This window comes from Ciconia boyciana, chromosome 3, assembly GCF_034638445.1.
Source record: "Ciconia boyciana chromosome 3, ASM3463844v1, whole genome shotgun sequence".
Lineage (NCBI taxonomy): Eukaryota > Metazoa > Chordata > Aves > Ciconiiformes > Ciconiidae > Ciconia > Ciconia boyciana.
In genome coordinates, this window is record NC_132936.1 from 34,576,530 (window position 1) to 34,594,278 (window position 17,749).

The 17,749-nt window shown below is 34.9% G+C and overlaps 1 protein-coding gene across 10 annotated transcripts in view; it reads left to right on the forward strand.

Annotated features, from left to right (window-relative positions):
* Positions 1–17,749, forward strand: part of RIMS1 (regulating synaptic membrane exocytosis 1) — a 355,711-nt gene that overhangs the window by 244,051 nt on the left and 93,911 nt on the right. For 6 of the 10 annotated variants that reach the window (XM_072855275.1, XM_072855280.1, XM_072855278.1 and 3 more), the window contains 2 exons: positions 4,544–4,615; positions 11,040–11,152. In XM_072855275.1, coding sequence (XP_072711376.1) covers positions 4,544–4,615; positions 11,040–11,152 — 185 coding nt within the window. Of the gene's footprint in view, positions 1–2,161; positions 2,240–4,543; positions 4,616–11,039; positions 11,153–16,778; positions 16,809–17,749 lie in introns of all 10 variants that reach the window. The other 4 variants (XM_072855274.1, XM_072855276.1, XM_072855284.1 and 1 more) reach the window with 3 other exon arrangements.

Consider the following 17,749-nt stretch of genomic DNA (forward strand, 5'->3'; position numbering starts at 1 on the left):
TTATTTCTAATTTTGATCATTTAAATTCTGGTTTTGCAACATTGTATTTATTGATAATTTTTCATAAAATAAATTTTAGTAAAGATCTTGGCAAGATTGTTGTTATTCTGGAATTCGTTCACTTGCCATATAAGAAAAAGTGACTCCTTGATGTACCTTGACAAGATGAAGACATGGGTTATATGTTATTTCAGTGTTAAGAATTAACAAGTGTTTGGTTAGTATCATGTATTTCTTTAAGACATTTTAAAGAATAGTTTTTGGTTTGAATTTGATAGCATCATTGCTGGGAGGTTTTTTGGTTTTTATATTAGAAACGAGAACTAGAAAGTCTGTCTAAAATGAAAGACTTTCTGGTAACTGGAGAACTGTGAAATTGTGAAATTGTAAGTGATGATAAAAACAAGGAGAATGAAAGTTGAGCATTTAATAGTAGGTGGGAATTTTATTCAGATGTTCTTTTTGAGAAGTCTGCATATAATTTCAGCATATAACCAAGACTGGATAAAATGATCCTTTTAAAAAATTAATTTTCATATACTTTCATTTAAGAGAAGTAGCTCTTGGCATCATGCATGCATCTGTAAGAATACTTGTCCAAGAGTCATCCTGAAGCCAGATGCAGAGCAAGTACCCTTCTGGTACTTTCACAAAGAAAACTTGAGGTGTGCCGTGCACTGCCAGTGGCAGACTGGTTTGGCCTGGATGATCCTTTCCTGTCTTTCCAGCAACGCTATGTGGCTTGATCAGGGAGACAGTTTTGCAAGACATGAATTGAAGTGCTGGGAATGAGTGTGAGGAGCAACCAAGCCTTCAGAGTAGTTGTGAACTCCCAGCTCACATACCATGTAAGATCCAGCTTTTCAGAAATCTTGAGGAAAAATCAGGAAGTATTGAACATGACATTCTTGATGGCTTTAAGGCTACATAAATGAACAGAATCACTGCAAAACACTGAGATCTCTTGTACAAGCCAGTAATAAATCACTTTAAGTGTTAGACACTGAATTTTACGAAAATATTATTTTGTCACTTTAGGAATAGTAATTTTTAATTTTGATGGGAATATTATCATATTTCTGTGTGTATATTTTGCTTATACTCAACAGTGATAAATATTTTGAGGCACATGGGTCTTTGGAATGTGAACTGTGAATAGCTTGTCTGTATATAAAATAATATATAGTGCTTGTCTATATACGTAACAAGGCCTTATTGATCAGTGATTTGGTGTGACAGTTGGTAGATTTATGACCTTAAAGAGAAATTTTAGCATTTCCTCACAATAATGGAGGTATAGATGCAAATTTATTACATACCCTAGATTGTTAGTGGACTGCAAATTTTGCTGAGTTTTCTCATTAAAAGCCAAATTTGTTATTTGGAAAAAAATCCTACATTGATACACCTTATCAAGAAAAAAATACTTTTTACCATATATTCCATTAAAAACTAATAATAAACAAACAAGCTAATAATATTTATGCCAAATTGAAAGCTGTGAACAAATTCTGAGGTTCTTAAACAGCTTCAGCAGAAATGAAAATAATATAGAAATTAAGAAATATTCTGAACTTTATTTGAGTTTAAAAAAAAACTGAGTCAGTTATTCTACTTTGCTATTGAAGTGTTAATTATTACTGTAGCAGACAGGCTGGTAACAGAATATGAAGTTTTCATCAAAATATATGAAATTATGACATTTACTTGCATTTGCAGGAGAAATTCACAATATAATGACAAAATACGCATTTTTCAAATTCCTAAAGGAAGATGTTCTGTATAGGTTTATATATTAATCTAATGAACAATACTGTCGATTAATTCACAAGAAGGACAATGGCAACTATTAAGCCACAGTGCTGCCATTCAGCATGTAGAGTATAAAGGTTTTAAAAAATATTGTTGTGGCGTTCATCTTTACTTTATTGCATCTTAGATTGTTGATATTATGTCTAAAAAATTTTAACATTTCCTTAAAGTGTATGGATTAAATCAACAGAAGAGGAAATGAGAAATATACCCTTTCTCAGCAGCTAGTGCCTTAATGCTGTTGGTTTATATATTTGACTGCATGTCTCCACCTTCACTGCATGTGACCATCTCTCTGTTTCTGCTCATTCTGTCCAAATTCACATCCATGTTTCCAAATTTTGTGAAGAACAAGGACGCTGGAGTCTTGCATTCCAAAACAGGACAGTGTAGACCACCTAAGTGCTAAACCTGGAGCAGCACAGAGGTATCCTTATTTACTCAAATCATAGTTCCAAGTAAATGAGGTATTGGTTATAGTCTATTCTTCATATGCTCTGCATAATACTTTCACATATTCAGTTTTTTTCTCTTTTTATGTATAAGCACATATAGTGTATATTGTTCATAGATAATATTTAATCCCCTATAAAGTACATTTAAGAGGTAAATTTGAGAATGACATGAGTGTTCTTATCCCCAATGCATTCTTTGTACATTGTATATGGGCATGAAAGGACACTTACCTGTAAATATGTATCTGCAAATGCCCACAGTGTGCTCAAGCTGAGCCAGAACTGCGAGTGCTGTAGTAGGCTGTTGAGCTATATGGAATTGTATACAGCATCATCTGAGCAACAGGAAGGAAACAGAAAGGAAACTGTGATTTTAAACATATTTCTAATGTGTGCTGCTCGCAAGGACAGCACAGAGAGCAGAGAAATAAATATATTCAGTTCACTAGTGCTATATATTACTTCGTCACTTTTCACAGGAAAGCATGGCCTACTCTCAGTTTTCCCATCCTACAAAGAGTAGTCACTATGTGCGCTTTTCCTCCATTGCACGTAATGTCAGTCTAAGCAAGTGACATAAAAAGTAAGAGGAAAATAAGCCCCATAACCAACCAAACAGAAAATGAAGAGGGTGACATCATTTGAATAATAAGGCTGCTGCATGCAGTGGATCTAACCATGACTTTAAATACTTGGCTAACCTTAGGTTGTAAGTAAAGCTGCAGCATTTAGTATGTGTTTCCCTGTGTATCCACCTTGTATTTGTCCTGGTAAAGAAAAAAATTTAAAACTAATGAGAACATACAAAAAATAAATCTGGAGAAAACAGTTTCAGGACAAAGGGGATTTTAATCTTTAATCCGAGATACTATTTTTTGGTAAGAAAATGTATTCTTTTAAATCTCAGAAAGCATCAGGTAATGAGCTCTGCTCATGCAAAAAACATTTTGTATTTTGCTGCAGTATTTTCTTTGTTGTGGAGCATACTGCGTCACAATATAATGCTCATCAAATATTGCAGTGGGTACAAAATCCACTGTGATTATATTCTTTGGGTATAATTTGGTGTTACAGCTGTTTAGGTATCTTCCAGTTCAGACACTGGATTGCTCTTTATAACCACAAAGGTTTAAAAGGAAAATTTATTTTTTTAAATATTATTTTTATCTATTTGGTTTGCCCACAGTAATTCTTTTATAGCTTAATATATGACATTGATTATATCGTTGCAAGTTCCTATACATGTTTCTTGTACTGGTGTAAGATGCAAGTTAGGGTTTGTCAACATTTCTGGTCTATCAATGAATAATCATCACTCCTGGTTTTTCACCAGTCCTGAAATACTGCATGTAGTTTTTATTCTAAAAAACTAATATATATTGATGATTATCAGAGATTTAAAATTGTAAATCCTAATTTGTAAATGCTCACATTACTGTGGATAGTAATGGAAATTTTGTAACACACAAGACTTGCAGAGATTTTCATAGTATATTTGTAGTCCTGGGTCATAATGGTATCTTCTTCATTCTTGCATTTATTGACTCATATTGCTTTTCATTGTTCTTATTTACTATCAGAGTAAATGCTTAGATTGTCAGAGGTAACTAGTGCCTCACTATCCAAATGTCAGATGAATTCTATAAAGATTAATGTGGGAAAGGAGTGAAGGAATGAAATAAACTTCTTATTTGTATTGACTAGAAAAAAAAATAATTGTTTTAAACTTCTCAAAAACTTTAACAAGTTTTAATACAATGAGATTTTTGAGAAGCCTTTTTTATTAATATAATGACAGCATTATTTAAATCTGATATGATGTAGTATTTGTTTTGCTTTTGAAATTTAGATTTAAAAGCAATTTTTAAAGTTTAAATTTGAATAGTATTTTCTGGTCCTTTCTGCAACATTTTTTTCCTGCTGTCTACTCTGCATTTGTTTTTCATGCTGTCAAGAGAGGACTAAATGGCCTCTGAGGATGCATTGTTTCTAACCACATACAGACTGTGAAGTGGGAACTAGCTGCACCGTTCAGTCAGGATTAATGTTATCTCCCCTGTTTTGGTACCTCATAACTTTCACACCATCAGCCTCAATCAAACCTAATCAGGGCCATGTGTCTTAAACCTTGAGTAACCAGCCTGTTCATTAAGATAGTTGTCACTTTTTCATCTGTCAACCATTTCTGTTATTAGCTTTGCAATACATTAATAAATATATAATTTTCATATATTTGTATTCTTTTTCTTCTTTGTTTCTGACATGTCATTTCACAGGCATTCCAGAAAAGTGGAAAGATATAGCAGCCAAAAACAAGCTAGAAAAGGCTCCGCAACTGAAACAGAAAGGTAGGATTGCTGATCGATGAGTAAACATCTCTTATAATCAATCTGATTCCAGTGTTTGGAATATACCTCTAATATGACTTTTAAAGCAGAAAATCTGTGACAGTACCAAAAGCTATGTTGTTGTAATTTACAGTAGTATTTACTTTGTATCTATATTATTAGCACTGCTTGCTGTGTTGCATACATATGGAATTTTTCTGGCATTCTCCATCATTGCAGATAAACTCAACGGTAAAGACTAGCAGTCCATACATTTTATGAGCCAAAATCTGAGACCCATTGCTGCTATCTTGATGTCTGTAAGATGAAATTTGGAAATGAGTACCATATTTCATTAGTGTGGGACAAACCTTTTCTGTGCTTTACCACTGATCTTTTCGTAAAAAAAATCTTGTCTATTTTACAATAACTTTGAGGATGAGAAAAACAGATTAACAGATTAATAATTCAAGATGCCTCTGATCAAATTAATTTCCCTTTAGAATATAAAAAAGTTAAGTTACACATTTCATTTAAATATATATAGAAAATTTTATAATCCATCATTACATATTCTGTTGTCACAACAGCCCAGTTGCTTTTTCAGTTTAGACCACAGAAATTACCTAAATGACAGCTGAAATTGTTGCTGTGTTTAAACCAGGGACAGTTTTGCCATTTAGATCACTAAAGCCATTTTTTCCCCTGGTTTTTTTTTCTAACTTCTGAAGAGTAAGAGGAGCCACTGGGACTGAGGTCCAAGAGGCTCACTGTTCTTGATAACTACATGGTTAGAAAGCTTGGCACAAAAATGAGAAGGAAGAGAAGGTGGGAAAGAGATATGAAGTAAATGGGAGGGGAAAAAATGGGAACATAAACATAACTAGGAAGCATGGCAACAGAAAGAATAAGGAAGGAAAAGAAAATGTAAGAGATTCTTATGGCAAAAGGGCAGAGCAAAGAGAGTGAGAGACACTGGCAGAGTACAAAAGGTAATCCCACAACACTTGCAATTGGACAAATCACTGTATCTGTATAGGCATTTACATTTCAAACCTGATATTTCAGTGTGTGAACTGGGGGCATCTTTCTTCTACAGTTGTTAAGATCACTGCATAGATCAAAAACATATACCTCAATAAATCCTGTTTACACTAATTAGTGTTTTACACTAATATCAATATATGGAAGGTGCAAATCATAATCTTGAAATACTTAGAATTTCAGATATTGCAGGTGATAGGAACTGATTTGCAGGGACAGTGATTATGAGGTGTTATGCTGAATACATCAGTAGCACATGGGCTCCATCTCTAAGGATAAACATGTAGTTATATTTATGAAGAAGAGGCCTTTTTGAGGCTTGGGCAATGTGTTTCTCTGCTTGAAATGACTAGCCCAGGTCTGAAATTTTAAGATTTTTTTTTCCTGGATATTTCAAAGCTGCTTTTTTTTTTTTTTTTTTTTTACAATTGAGGATTTATTCATGTATATGAGAAAACGCGAGTCTGGAGGCCACTGTGAAATATTGCTACAGTGTCTGTATATAGAATTTATATGGAATTTAATGGATTGGAAGTTGATACTGCAGTCATTCCTGTGATGAGATAAATTTGGCATTGATATGGTAATGATTGTAGTCACTACCCCGTGCTAGTGTTTGGGGGGGAGGGTGTTGTTGGTTTGGGGTTTTGGGGGGGTTTGGGGGGTTTTTTGTTTTTTTTTAAAGCAATGTGAAATCGCTTTTCACAGGTGATTAGGAAAACTAAAAAAAAAAAATAAAAAAAATATCTGGTGGGGTTTTTTCCTCCAAAGTAAAGCAAAGTTACCAAAAGTATGAGTCCCCATAGCTACATTTTTACTTTCCAGAAGAGAAAAGCCAGCTCTGATTTCTAATGATCTTCAGAGAGAGGAAGCCAGTGCAACAAGAGCATAGGGAAACATGAATTGTGCTGCTTCTTTTTACATCTCCGTGGCACATGGTGTAGGTATCTGTTTCCGTAAGATGATTCACTACTGTTAGATGTGAGACACAAATGTCGAAATAAATCTGAGTGCTGTAGTTTAGTATTTCATCATAGATATAATGTTGCACTAGTGCCAGAAAGTTTTGATAATAGTACAGGCAATTAACTTTCTTGTCAAATGGCAAATATAACTCAAGACTATTTCTTCCTCAAATATCAATTTCTTAGATTTGGTCTTTATTTTGCAATTTGCAGATCTTGTCTGCTATTAGCTAAGCAGATTACTGGAATAAGATATCAGCATGCTATCAGCTTCTCTATAAAGCCTTTCAACATGCTATGTAAGATTAAGTTCTCTACGTATTGTGATGGCTTAGGAAATGTACATAAAAGGGAAAAAAGCAAACCTTTTCAGGATAGTTTACAGAGCCTAACAGTTCTCTTAATAATCTGATGAGATAAGCCTTCAAGATGGGATTCAGTAAACTCTTCTGAAGGAGTAGAATTGATTACATGAAAATCAAACATTTTCTGTGCTTGTATGAATGAGCAAAACTGTGGTAAAAATTGGTTCATCCCAATCCTAAAATGTTTTCTTTCAGCCCTAACTGCTCACCCCAGAAATGCCAGATTTGAGGTTACCTGTCATATATGTTATGATACATACAGTCTTTAACTGTACTTGGTATATTTTACAAAGGACCCTGTGCCACGGGTGCACTGGATTGGCGATGCTCTCTTATTCTTAGTTTCTCTTTATAGTTCCATAAGTGGCAGCATGTTTTATTTAGTATGTGCCACTGAGGCATCAGTCTGAAGAGAAAGGAATTTTAGTTTTCTTGTGTGCAGGCAAGGCTAGAACCTGTAGGATTCCCCTGTAAACCATCGCCAATTGAATTAATAGGTTTGCTGCTTTCAGTATTACCTTCCTCTGTGAGGAACCAGGAGATGAGATACACATGTACGTGCTTGTTGCAGTCTCATCGCTTACCAGGTATCATTTCTCTCCCAAATTCCTTTCCTCTCCATACTTATCTCACTTCTGTCTCATTTCCTCAGTCATACACCAGCTTTTGTCTCCCATGCTCGTTCCTTTTTGTCTCATTCTCCTGATCAGCCATTTGCAGACTACTTCCTTTCAGCAACTGGTCTTTCTTCTAGGCCAGCAAGTCCTTAACTCCATTCTAGTTTTTCTCCAGTTCCCTCTTAGCTCTATTCTTCATTTGCACCCCAAGTAGCATATTCATCTCAATGTAATACCCCAGTTAATGCAAGTCTTAAGCCTAGTTTGTCTTCATTTTAGTTAAGCAGATCCTCTATCTTTCTTTAGTGGAAGGGGACAGGTCTGTAAAAAGGGTATTACTGAAAGAGCAGGAGGTAAGTTTCTGAGTCTCAGGTAAAGTGTGTGTTCTGTAATGGCAGGACAGACTCTCCTAGTGCTTCACTGGGCTCAGATAAATTCCAGGATATTTAGCATCTAAAATGAGAACAATCAGAAGTGAGAACATGATGACTTTGTTAGATTGGAGCCTTCATTCATAGTAAAAGCAAGCAAGCACTTTCTAGCACACAGTGGAATGCATGCTTCTTATGGATGTTATAATGTTTAAACATCTGATAAACCAGATACGTAAAATCTGATTGCGTGCAATAGTTGTCATGGATTACTTTTACAGTCAGCATGGAGAAACAGGCATTTTCAGAACTCAGCTTGTCTTTGTTATCGTAAGCATCTCTCAGAATCAGGGGAATCGGTCTCTGCAAGAATGTTACGGTTATCACCAGGGCAAGCCAGGAGTTAAGCTAAAGAAGTGTTAGGGTTTGAGAGAGAATATAGCAAGGGCAACAGAATCCTGGTTTTGTTGCATTGTGACTGGACTTCCACATAAACTGTTACTGATTAAATGGCTTTGAAACCAAACCTGTTTGTTATCCTTGGTAGGCATCTGCATGTTACGTCATATATACTTTTTTTTAGTATAACTTTCCAGTGTATGATAGTCATGTGAACGAGACAGTCGCTTAGTTACTTTGACTGTATCTTGTGGGAAAGTTGTACTGGGTGTATGAAGGGAAACTTCATAAGTCTGCAGAAATTAAAACAAAAAACCACCAAAAACCCCACAATTAAATGATGTCACAGGAAATTGAAATTTCTGAAATAACAGCAGATACAGTAGTACCATTTACAAAATTCTGCACTGTTGAGAAACCAAGGAAGAGTAAAAAGGTGCAGATAGATAGAATATTTTGTCACTCTCCAAACTTGAAATGTTTCAGGTTATCTTATACTTGCAGTGTGTGCATTTATTAAACTACTAATAATTATGCCGTATTATATTAACACAATTAATCATTTTACTGCACATTTTAATTATATTTTCATTAGAGTTCCTTCAGAACTCTATTTCTGGTTTAAGGATTACAGCAGAAAGATACTTAAATAGATTCCTTATTTCAAACTCCTAAGGAAACCAAGGGAATTACATATATGTGCTTACATATTATCCTTTTTTAGGACACTAATTGAATTCCGGTTAATACTTTTAATAAAGATAAAAGCTATGTTTTAGAAACAGAAATGCTTTGTGGTAAAACTAGGTATTCATAGCCTACTCTGTGCTAGTACTTATGTCATATGTGTCGTTAGCTTGTGTTTGCTGTGTTTAAGATGCAGCTAGAGTTTTTGGCCAACTGTCCGCTATATGCAGTGCAGTTCAACAGTTCCACAATTAGGGTCATGTGTATCTGCAGTGGTGAGTGTTCTGCAGTTTGTCATTTTGAAAACGGATTTGCATTCAGAATTAATAACTTCGATCTGAAATGTCAACCCTGGTCCTGCAGCCAGGATTTGCAATGTTCTTTGGTGGAGGGGGGCATGGGAAGGTGTGCCTGGAGCTAACAACTGAACAGTTTCTTTTTGGCCCTGATGTTTTAGGGGTCTGCTACCATGTCTTTCTAGAAGGGGACTTCCAACCCCACGAACGACTGAACAGCCAGTCATTAGGGGAAAACATCACGCTCGCTCAAGGTCGAGCGAGCACTCTAGTATCAGACCCTTATGCTCTGTACATCACCTAGCGCCCGGAGGGTCAGCGCCACCTTCTCCACTTCTGACAAGGTTGCTATTACGTGTACAGCACAGCTTTCATGTTCTGCCTCCCAGGTGTCAATGTGGTGTTGTACTTTCCTGAGCATACATGGCGCGTTCACTCATTCTGGCACTGTAGATTATCCTCTCTTCATGGTATTTACACTTCTCCCATATCCTTTACACTGCCTATCTTCACCATCCAGATGGTACTTCTTGCTGTTGATATTAAATAGTTATGCAATGTAAGAGTAAAAAATTGGCTGTGTTTCGTCCTTCCATTGTTGTGTTTTGTTCTGTATCCATATGAAAATTATCAAAGTATTTTGCTTAAACACTGTGCAGGAAATCACGTGCTGTTCACACAGCTAAGTCCGATCTTACAGGCTAAGAGAAAGTCAGTTGATCTATGTAGTGTGAAAGCCAACAGTATTTTGAACTTGCTCAAATGTGTTACTTGCAGATCTGCAAAAATTGCAGATTATCTACTTGCAACCTTAGTGTAGTAGATAAACAGCCTTTATCCAGTAGGGTGAGTGTGATGTTACTGTAAATGGCAAGGGCATTTAATAGTAAACTCTCCCTCTCAGCCGTCTCCTTCTTCTCATCTTTGTTTTACTTTCTTAAACTATTTCCCTAGTTATTAGAGGTGGCCCTACTTATTTTAAATGCAAACTTACCAGTGTTCTAAAGGTGTTTGATGTGTTACAATCAGATGCTGTATCTATGTATAAGAAATCAAGTAGCCAAGGTGCTCTGAAATAGCGCTAGCTAGGATTCCGCCAAAGGGGTTTAGGATATTTACTTAGGTAGGAGTATTAAAAATCTTGTACATTCTTCATGCGCACACACACACGCATCCCCTCAATACCAAGGTTAAAGGTTTCTTTTCTTCTTTGACCTCAGGGAAAAACAACACATTACCCCATGGGAATAGATACTTGCCATCCAGTTCTCTGTGGCCTTGTGCAATTATTGCATCAGCACAAAGGGAGCACAAAAGTTAATGAAATACAGAGGTGGCATTTTGTATTGCCCTTGTACTAATGCAGGAGAACATACATAAATTGTGAGTTATAATCATAAATGGTTCTTAGAAAACTGCTTTTCGTTCAGTGGTTTTTGACTAGTACTTTATTAAAAACAACAAACAACAAAAAAAAAAGGAAAATATTTCTCCTTAGTTGAAGGTAGTTAGAGAAATTAACTGTGAGGCCTTATAAGTTTACTATGTATCCAGACCTGAGTATGTGCATATGGCATACACCAAATGCAAACTTCTTCAAATCCATCTTCAGTATATGCAACTTAATGTGTGTTTAAAGTTCAGAATATAAAATTTCTCTTCATTTGGGTAATTTTAATTTTATCTTCGTTTCGTTTGCAGAATACATCAGCAAGGAAGTCCCACACAGTCTCCTCCTGCAGACACATCCTTCAGCAGTCGCAGGGGAAGACAGCTACCGCAAGTTCCAGTAAGAAGTGGCAGTATAGAGCAAGGTATCAAATAATGAGCTTATGATAGCTCAAACTCTTTGATTTCTTACCTTTTTTACTTAAAGTCTACTTTCACAACTACGTGCTCAATGCTATAATTCTACCAATAAAGCAATAGAAGAGAATGAAAGCATATTTGTATTCTGGGAAATCCAGTAGACTTTGACCAGTGGATTACTACAGGTGGTTTAATTGCCTTAATTTTCTAGTACCCTTTTATGTTTGTCTACCTTAAAATTTCTATTAGAGTTGTGGTAGTTTCCAACACATACCTAGTTTGTGTTCAGCTAAAGAAATCAGGGACAAAGATTTTGACAACATTCTGACAGTCTTACTCATTTCTTATTTTGTGGTTTATATTAATTGTGGTGCATTGTTAACATAGATTAATAATAAATATCACAAATCTGTTTTTCTTCTGGAGTTCATAGCTCAGTGATTAAAGAATGAAAATAATCACCATGGGAAATGTGAAAGCATAGGTCATCAGCTCTTTATTTCTTAAGAATAAACTGATCAGGCAAAGGGTGCTGCTCTTTTCTGAAAAAGACAATGTAGACCTAGTGATTGTGGAGGATGTTTTTTACATACTAATATCAAATAAGTATGAATATTGATGTTTCCTTTTCTAGCAACATACTGCACACAGAGTATGAGCTATTATGGTAAAATGAAGTGGCACAATGGATAATATTTGCACATTCAGGTTCTCTTCTGTGTTTAAAAATCCTGTTTTCTCATTGACTACAAGCAACAACTGAGATTGCCATGTGCCGCCAGATTTTCTTCTACATGGAAATTAAAGAAATGCTTCTAATGATGAAATATTGTAGTGCTTTATAGAACTGTTGGCAGACCGTTTTCTTTAATAGATAATGTTGCTGACCATGACCTTCTTATCATGCTAGATTACCATAGGGGCTTTTATGTATGATGGCTTACATTAACATGCAATCAGCTTACATTAATTTTATGGCTTTGAGCTGTGATGGCATACTACACCTTCAATTAACACATATAAAAATGTATTCTTGTTTTATACATGTCTTTATTCTGAATGATTAGTATACTAATACAAGTGAGTTTTATTCATTTTAAACTTTATATTCGAGTCTTCTCATTTTTTTTGTCGTGAGTCTAGGACTGTCTGGATTATAAACTAGTTACAAACTACATTTGCAGCTTCTATTTCTGCATATTAGTAAGTTGGAAGCTTTTTAGGGAAATGTAATAACTAATGAATTTCAAATTTCTTTCATGTTTCTTCTGCAATTTCAGAACTTGGTACAATATATAAAGATGAATCAGCTTTTAATTTAATTTTAAGTTGGCTTTCCTTTGGATATTCATCTATAATCTTTCTGCTGTTCTTGATAACTGGTGTGTTGAGAATAAAATACTAGTTTATGTTTTGTTAAAGACATTGGAAATGAATGTAGAACTTACCATGAAAATGAGTAGAGATGGGATGTATACAGAAGAGGAAAGAAAAAAAGAAAGTTGAGCAGAAGGCTAAAGCTACTCTAGGTTTAGAAAGCTGTTGATACTGTGTACGTCTGTAAAGTAATGTTGTTTCACTGAACTCTTACTTACAATTGTGGTTGATATGCTTGCGTCTTATTTATAAAATGTACAAGTAGGATGCGACATATCGTTTACTTTGTTGTTATATGTCATACCGCCTATGTCAACGTGGCTGTATTACAGCACATGGAAATGAAGGCTAAAGAGATTTACTTCTCCACGTAGTACTTTGGTTTTGTCTAAGTGACTGGCTTGTCCTTTTGATGGGAGATTTTCTGATTTTACCTGTGTTTAACACTTTGTTGAAGCTGAGAATATATTTGCAGAGAATTACTAAATTGAATAGATTTTATAAAATATTTTAAATTGCTTTGTCAGTATCTTCTGAAATAAATATGATAGTATGTATAAACTTTTTACTACTCTAAGAAATTAAATTCAGTGAGGCTGTAAGACCATAGCATTTGCTCTGATTTACAGTATCAAATTTTAATATCAATTTCACCTCTTTAATCCTTTTCAAATGAGTATCAGGGTCAAATGGAGTGACTAGAAGTGATCTGACCCTAATGTAGGATTGAATCCAAAGCATATTGAGGTCTGTAAAAGATTTCCATTAACTGTACTTGGAACTGAATTGTGTCCTTAATGATTTAAATTCACAGTCACCATGGATATAGATGATGTCAAAATCTAGTGCAATATACAAATGTTATAGGGATCATTTCAAAATTCTTTGAATTTTCTTCATTTATAAATAAAGCTACTTCTTGGTGGTCAGTATTGACATCCTGTGTTTCAAGGAAATCCTGTATGATATACCATAAGGTATCATTTTTAGAGCAAAGTACTTCTTCTTTACACTCTATACAGATTCTGTTGTTTCAGGAGGGTTGAATACACATCTAAATATATACATCTATGAATCTATGTCTGTTTTACAAATCACAGTAATTGCTGTAAAAAGATTGAATGTCTGTATATCAAGAGTGGGTTTTTTATTTGCTGTTTGCATATTCAGGAGGCATAGAATAATCCAGTAAAGTAATTTTATTACTCTTTAAAGCTCTCATTATGGAACACATGAGAGTTAATGAAGAAGCAAGAGACTGGTAGTGGATTTCATCTCGAGAAACAGAGTGATGTTTTAACTCTTAATCTTAGACGAGATTTTTACTTTTTAATCTTTAGCTCTCAGTTGTAAATGACCATATCCATGCTAATAAGGCTTCTTCTAGGACTGACATTGCATCCTGGACATTCCATTTTGTCATTGTCAAGTTTAGAACTAAAAAAACGGTTGTTTCCTTGTCTCTACCAGATAATGTTGTCATAGTTACTGCTCTGGGCGGCAGTTTGAGAATCATAAAAGGTCAACTTGTGAGAAAATAAGGTAGTTTTAAAAGGTCCTTATTAGTAGACACACTTTATTAAAAAAAAAATCTTGTAGGAGTAATTCTTATAGAGAAGACCAAAGTAGTGTTCCCTATTCCATTACAGAAATGGGTTGGTACTACTGATCAGGAACAGAGAAAAAAATCTTAAATGTGGAGGAAAAAGTCCATGTTAAGGCCTAAAACCTCAAAACAGCATAATTATGCACACTAGCAAAAAAAAAAAAAGCTTCTTGGTGATTATGTTCTAAAGGGGATAGCAGCTTTGCCTAGTTTTGGAGTGGGGGAGGGAGGTAGTTATTTTCACTTGGAACAGTTCTAACTAAATAATATTTTTAGCAATTCCAGGACATGCAGACTTTTTAAAGTAATTACAGTTAAGATGGTAGGCTTCTGTAATTTTTAGGCAATGTGATTTTTATTTTAATCCCAGTGATATTGAAGGAAGATGTGGCTGTATTTCTTTCCTTTGCAACTCCGTCAGCATTATTTCCTAGAGTGCAAGACACACTGGGATGTTATTGCAACTAAAGGTCTTGAGATGCTCAAATACTGAAAGTTAGTCTGGTATAGCTGTGTCTGTGTGTGTTTTCAAAAAGTTATGATTTAGTAGTCATTACCCTAACTTATGCTACTTAAGAAGCGTTTTTTATTTCTTTGTTTCAACTGATAATTTTATAAAAGGACCTAATAATATGAAGATGTTTTGGCTCAGTGACTAAAGCAGTGAAATTCTAAGCCATGGTAAGGACAATGCTGTGTTCTCAATATGTCGTCCCGTGCTGAGCTGTAAGAGATTTGCATCAGTGTTTCTTTTATTTGCATAATTTTGAGCGGAACTGTGCAAATCATTAAGAGGGGTGGGGATTCTGCGTTGACTTTGTTTTTCAACTGTTTCTATAACAACTTTGTTGTGTAGTTGTATGGTTTTTAAATGATACTTCTGTATAAGGCATATTTCTGCCGTCTTTACTCAGTCCGTCCTCTGTCATTGCAACTATCAAACCTCACAGGAATTCTTGCTTGAGTAGGATTTGAGGGTGGGTCTCTACGCTTTTGTATAATGGTTAATCATTGTATGGATCGAGGAAATGAATACAGCCTGAAGATCTGTAGCATTTTTCTGCACTCCTTTTTAGCTGCAGTAGATAATATTAGGGATATATTAGGAAATTTAGCAAGTGAATAAGAAAAAACATATTATGTGCTATTGAAATTTATGAACCAGCAAGATAAATGTGCAATGATTGTAGTATAGAAATGATCTTTAAGAGCTAATTCATGCAAAACAGGTCTTTCTCCCTGTATCTGCTTCTATTTGGCTCTTCATAGCATGATTTCTTTTTCATAGCCTCAACAATGTGGTTTCATGTTTTGGAAGTCCTATAATGAGTCAGGTTTGTGATAATCAGCAGCCTATTTACACATAAAGAGCATCTGTAAACATAAATGAAGTAGTGTAGTTGTTTGTGTTTCCAGTGGCGTCTGTTTACAGCAATAGGCCTTATGCAGTGACCTTTAGAAAAGCAAAAGTGCAACCAGCATTAAGAATTGCTGTATCTTAGCTCATGTTAGAAAATGCTGCATAAGCTTTGTACATAGCTTGTATGCAGGGTGAAGTGCATGCATGAGTGTGTGCTGCTGTTTCATGAGGGAAAGCTACGTTGAAGACTCTACTGGTACTGAATGGGTATTATTACTTGTATAAAGTTCACGTGTACAATATATGTACAAGTCTTTAATGGTAGTCACGTCACAGAGGAATGAAGTGTTTTGATGTCCAGTGTTTCCTTTTAACAAATAAGAATCAGAATTTCGTACAGAAAATCAGTATGTTGTCAAATGATACATTTGAGTTGCAAATATCTTTTTATATTTAACCAACTTAAGAACCTAAAAAAAATGAATAGCTAGTGAAAACCATTCTGTGTATATGTACTTGATCATTGAAGTGTCATTGCAGTGAGAGTATGGCTTGAGTAATGGTAAAAGATCAAACCCTTTCAGTTAAAACCTTTTTTCAGATCCATCAGTATAAAACTTGAGTGGCAAAAGAAAAAGTCATTTCAATTTTAGATTTGAGTCTTTTAGCGTTGTTTGTTTTCTCTTCATATTTCTGGTTTTATTTTGAAATTATTAGGTGACACTGCATATTTTGAGGCAGCTTGTGGAATCTTTACTCACGCTGGAGAGTATTTTTTCTCAGGATTGCTAACTCTTGTAAATGAGTTTAAGCCTCATAATCTTTTATGTTTTCCTTAAAGACCGATTTTCAATAGTCCAGTGGTTATTGAGTATTACTGATTTCAGTTAATAGAAAATAAATTTGTAACACTCATTATTGCATAAAAGGCTTCAGAATCTAAAACAGGGCTATGTGGTTCAGCAGTGAGAGTGATACTTAAAGCAATTTTAAGATTTTTATGTCATTCATAAATTTGGATATGACAATACTGCTCAAGCGGAATACTTAAAGAATCCACAATCTGGATCTCAGTAATTTCATTGTTCCTGTTAATTTTAAAGAAGAAGTCATAGGCTTTATTATTTGTCATGGTTTATCATTTTAATTTTCTACATTACTTTTACATATGCTGGAGTACTGCCTACTGTACATGCCATTGTCACATGTAACACATTTCTTTATCTAACTTTAAATTTGCTGATTTCTTTTTCTGTTCCCATCATTCCGTGCATTTAATTCATTGAAGAGCAAGAGACTTTTAACTCTTCCACAAAAGGTAAATATTTATGTAATTTTTTACAAATGTTTGGCAACTGTTAATACTGCCTTTTCCCTCAATATATTCCATGTCAGTATATAGTATTTAGTTAACAGTGTTTAACAGGCGAGAAGGTTGTTTCTCAAATATCTGTATGCTATCTGATGCCCCTGTTTACAATCTGAAAATGGTTTCTCTTGTGATTTCTAATTTTCCTATTGAAATTCAATATATTGGATTTAACAGGAGTATTCATGGTATTTTACATGGCTCAGAAGCTGCTCAATTGAGTTAAAGTTCTCTCAAAGACTAAGATTTTACCTAAGCTCTTTCTTGAGCTCTGCACATCTGCTTCTAATGATGCAGCCTTGGTTTTTGGTATCTGTGAAGGATGTTTCATAGGTCTAGGTTTAGGAATAGTTGAAGGTGATGATGGCCAGAAACTATCCTTCATGTGCAGAGGGATTCTGAAGAACGAGCTGTGTTTTATTTGCATGACAAGCCCTTGACACTCAGAAAGTTAGTCATGTTGTAGGGCAGGTTTCTGAGGGCAGACATACAGAGAATTTGACCTCCTATGAATTCTCCGTGTCTGTCCTGATACCAGTGAATCAGTGAGCTCAAACAAAAGGTATCTAAGGCTGTCCAACAAAGTGAAAAGTGTAGTTTGTTATGTCCCTATTGAGGCAACATTGCAGAGAAGTCCTTCCTTTTTTTTTCTTATTGCTGAAAGTAGGCGTTATCTCAAAATCAGAATGAACCTTGGAGAGAAAAAATGAAAAAATTAATCCCTTTTGATGTTAACAGCAAAATACAATGCTGCATAAACATTAATAGCACAGCTTCACCTTTTCTGACCTTTAGTCCTGAGTCCTGCAGATCTTGGGAAATTCTGGTCTGAATACAGGCTTTGGTGGGTCAAAGCCAAATAGTGAGTTGAAGTTGAATCAGAATATCTC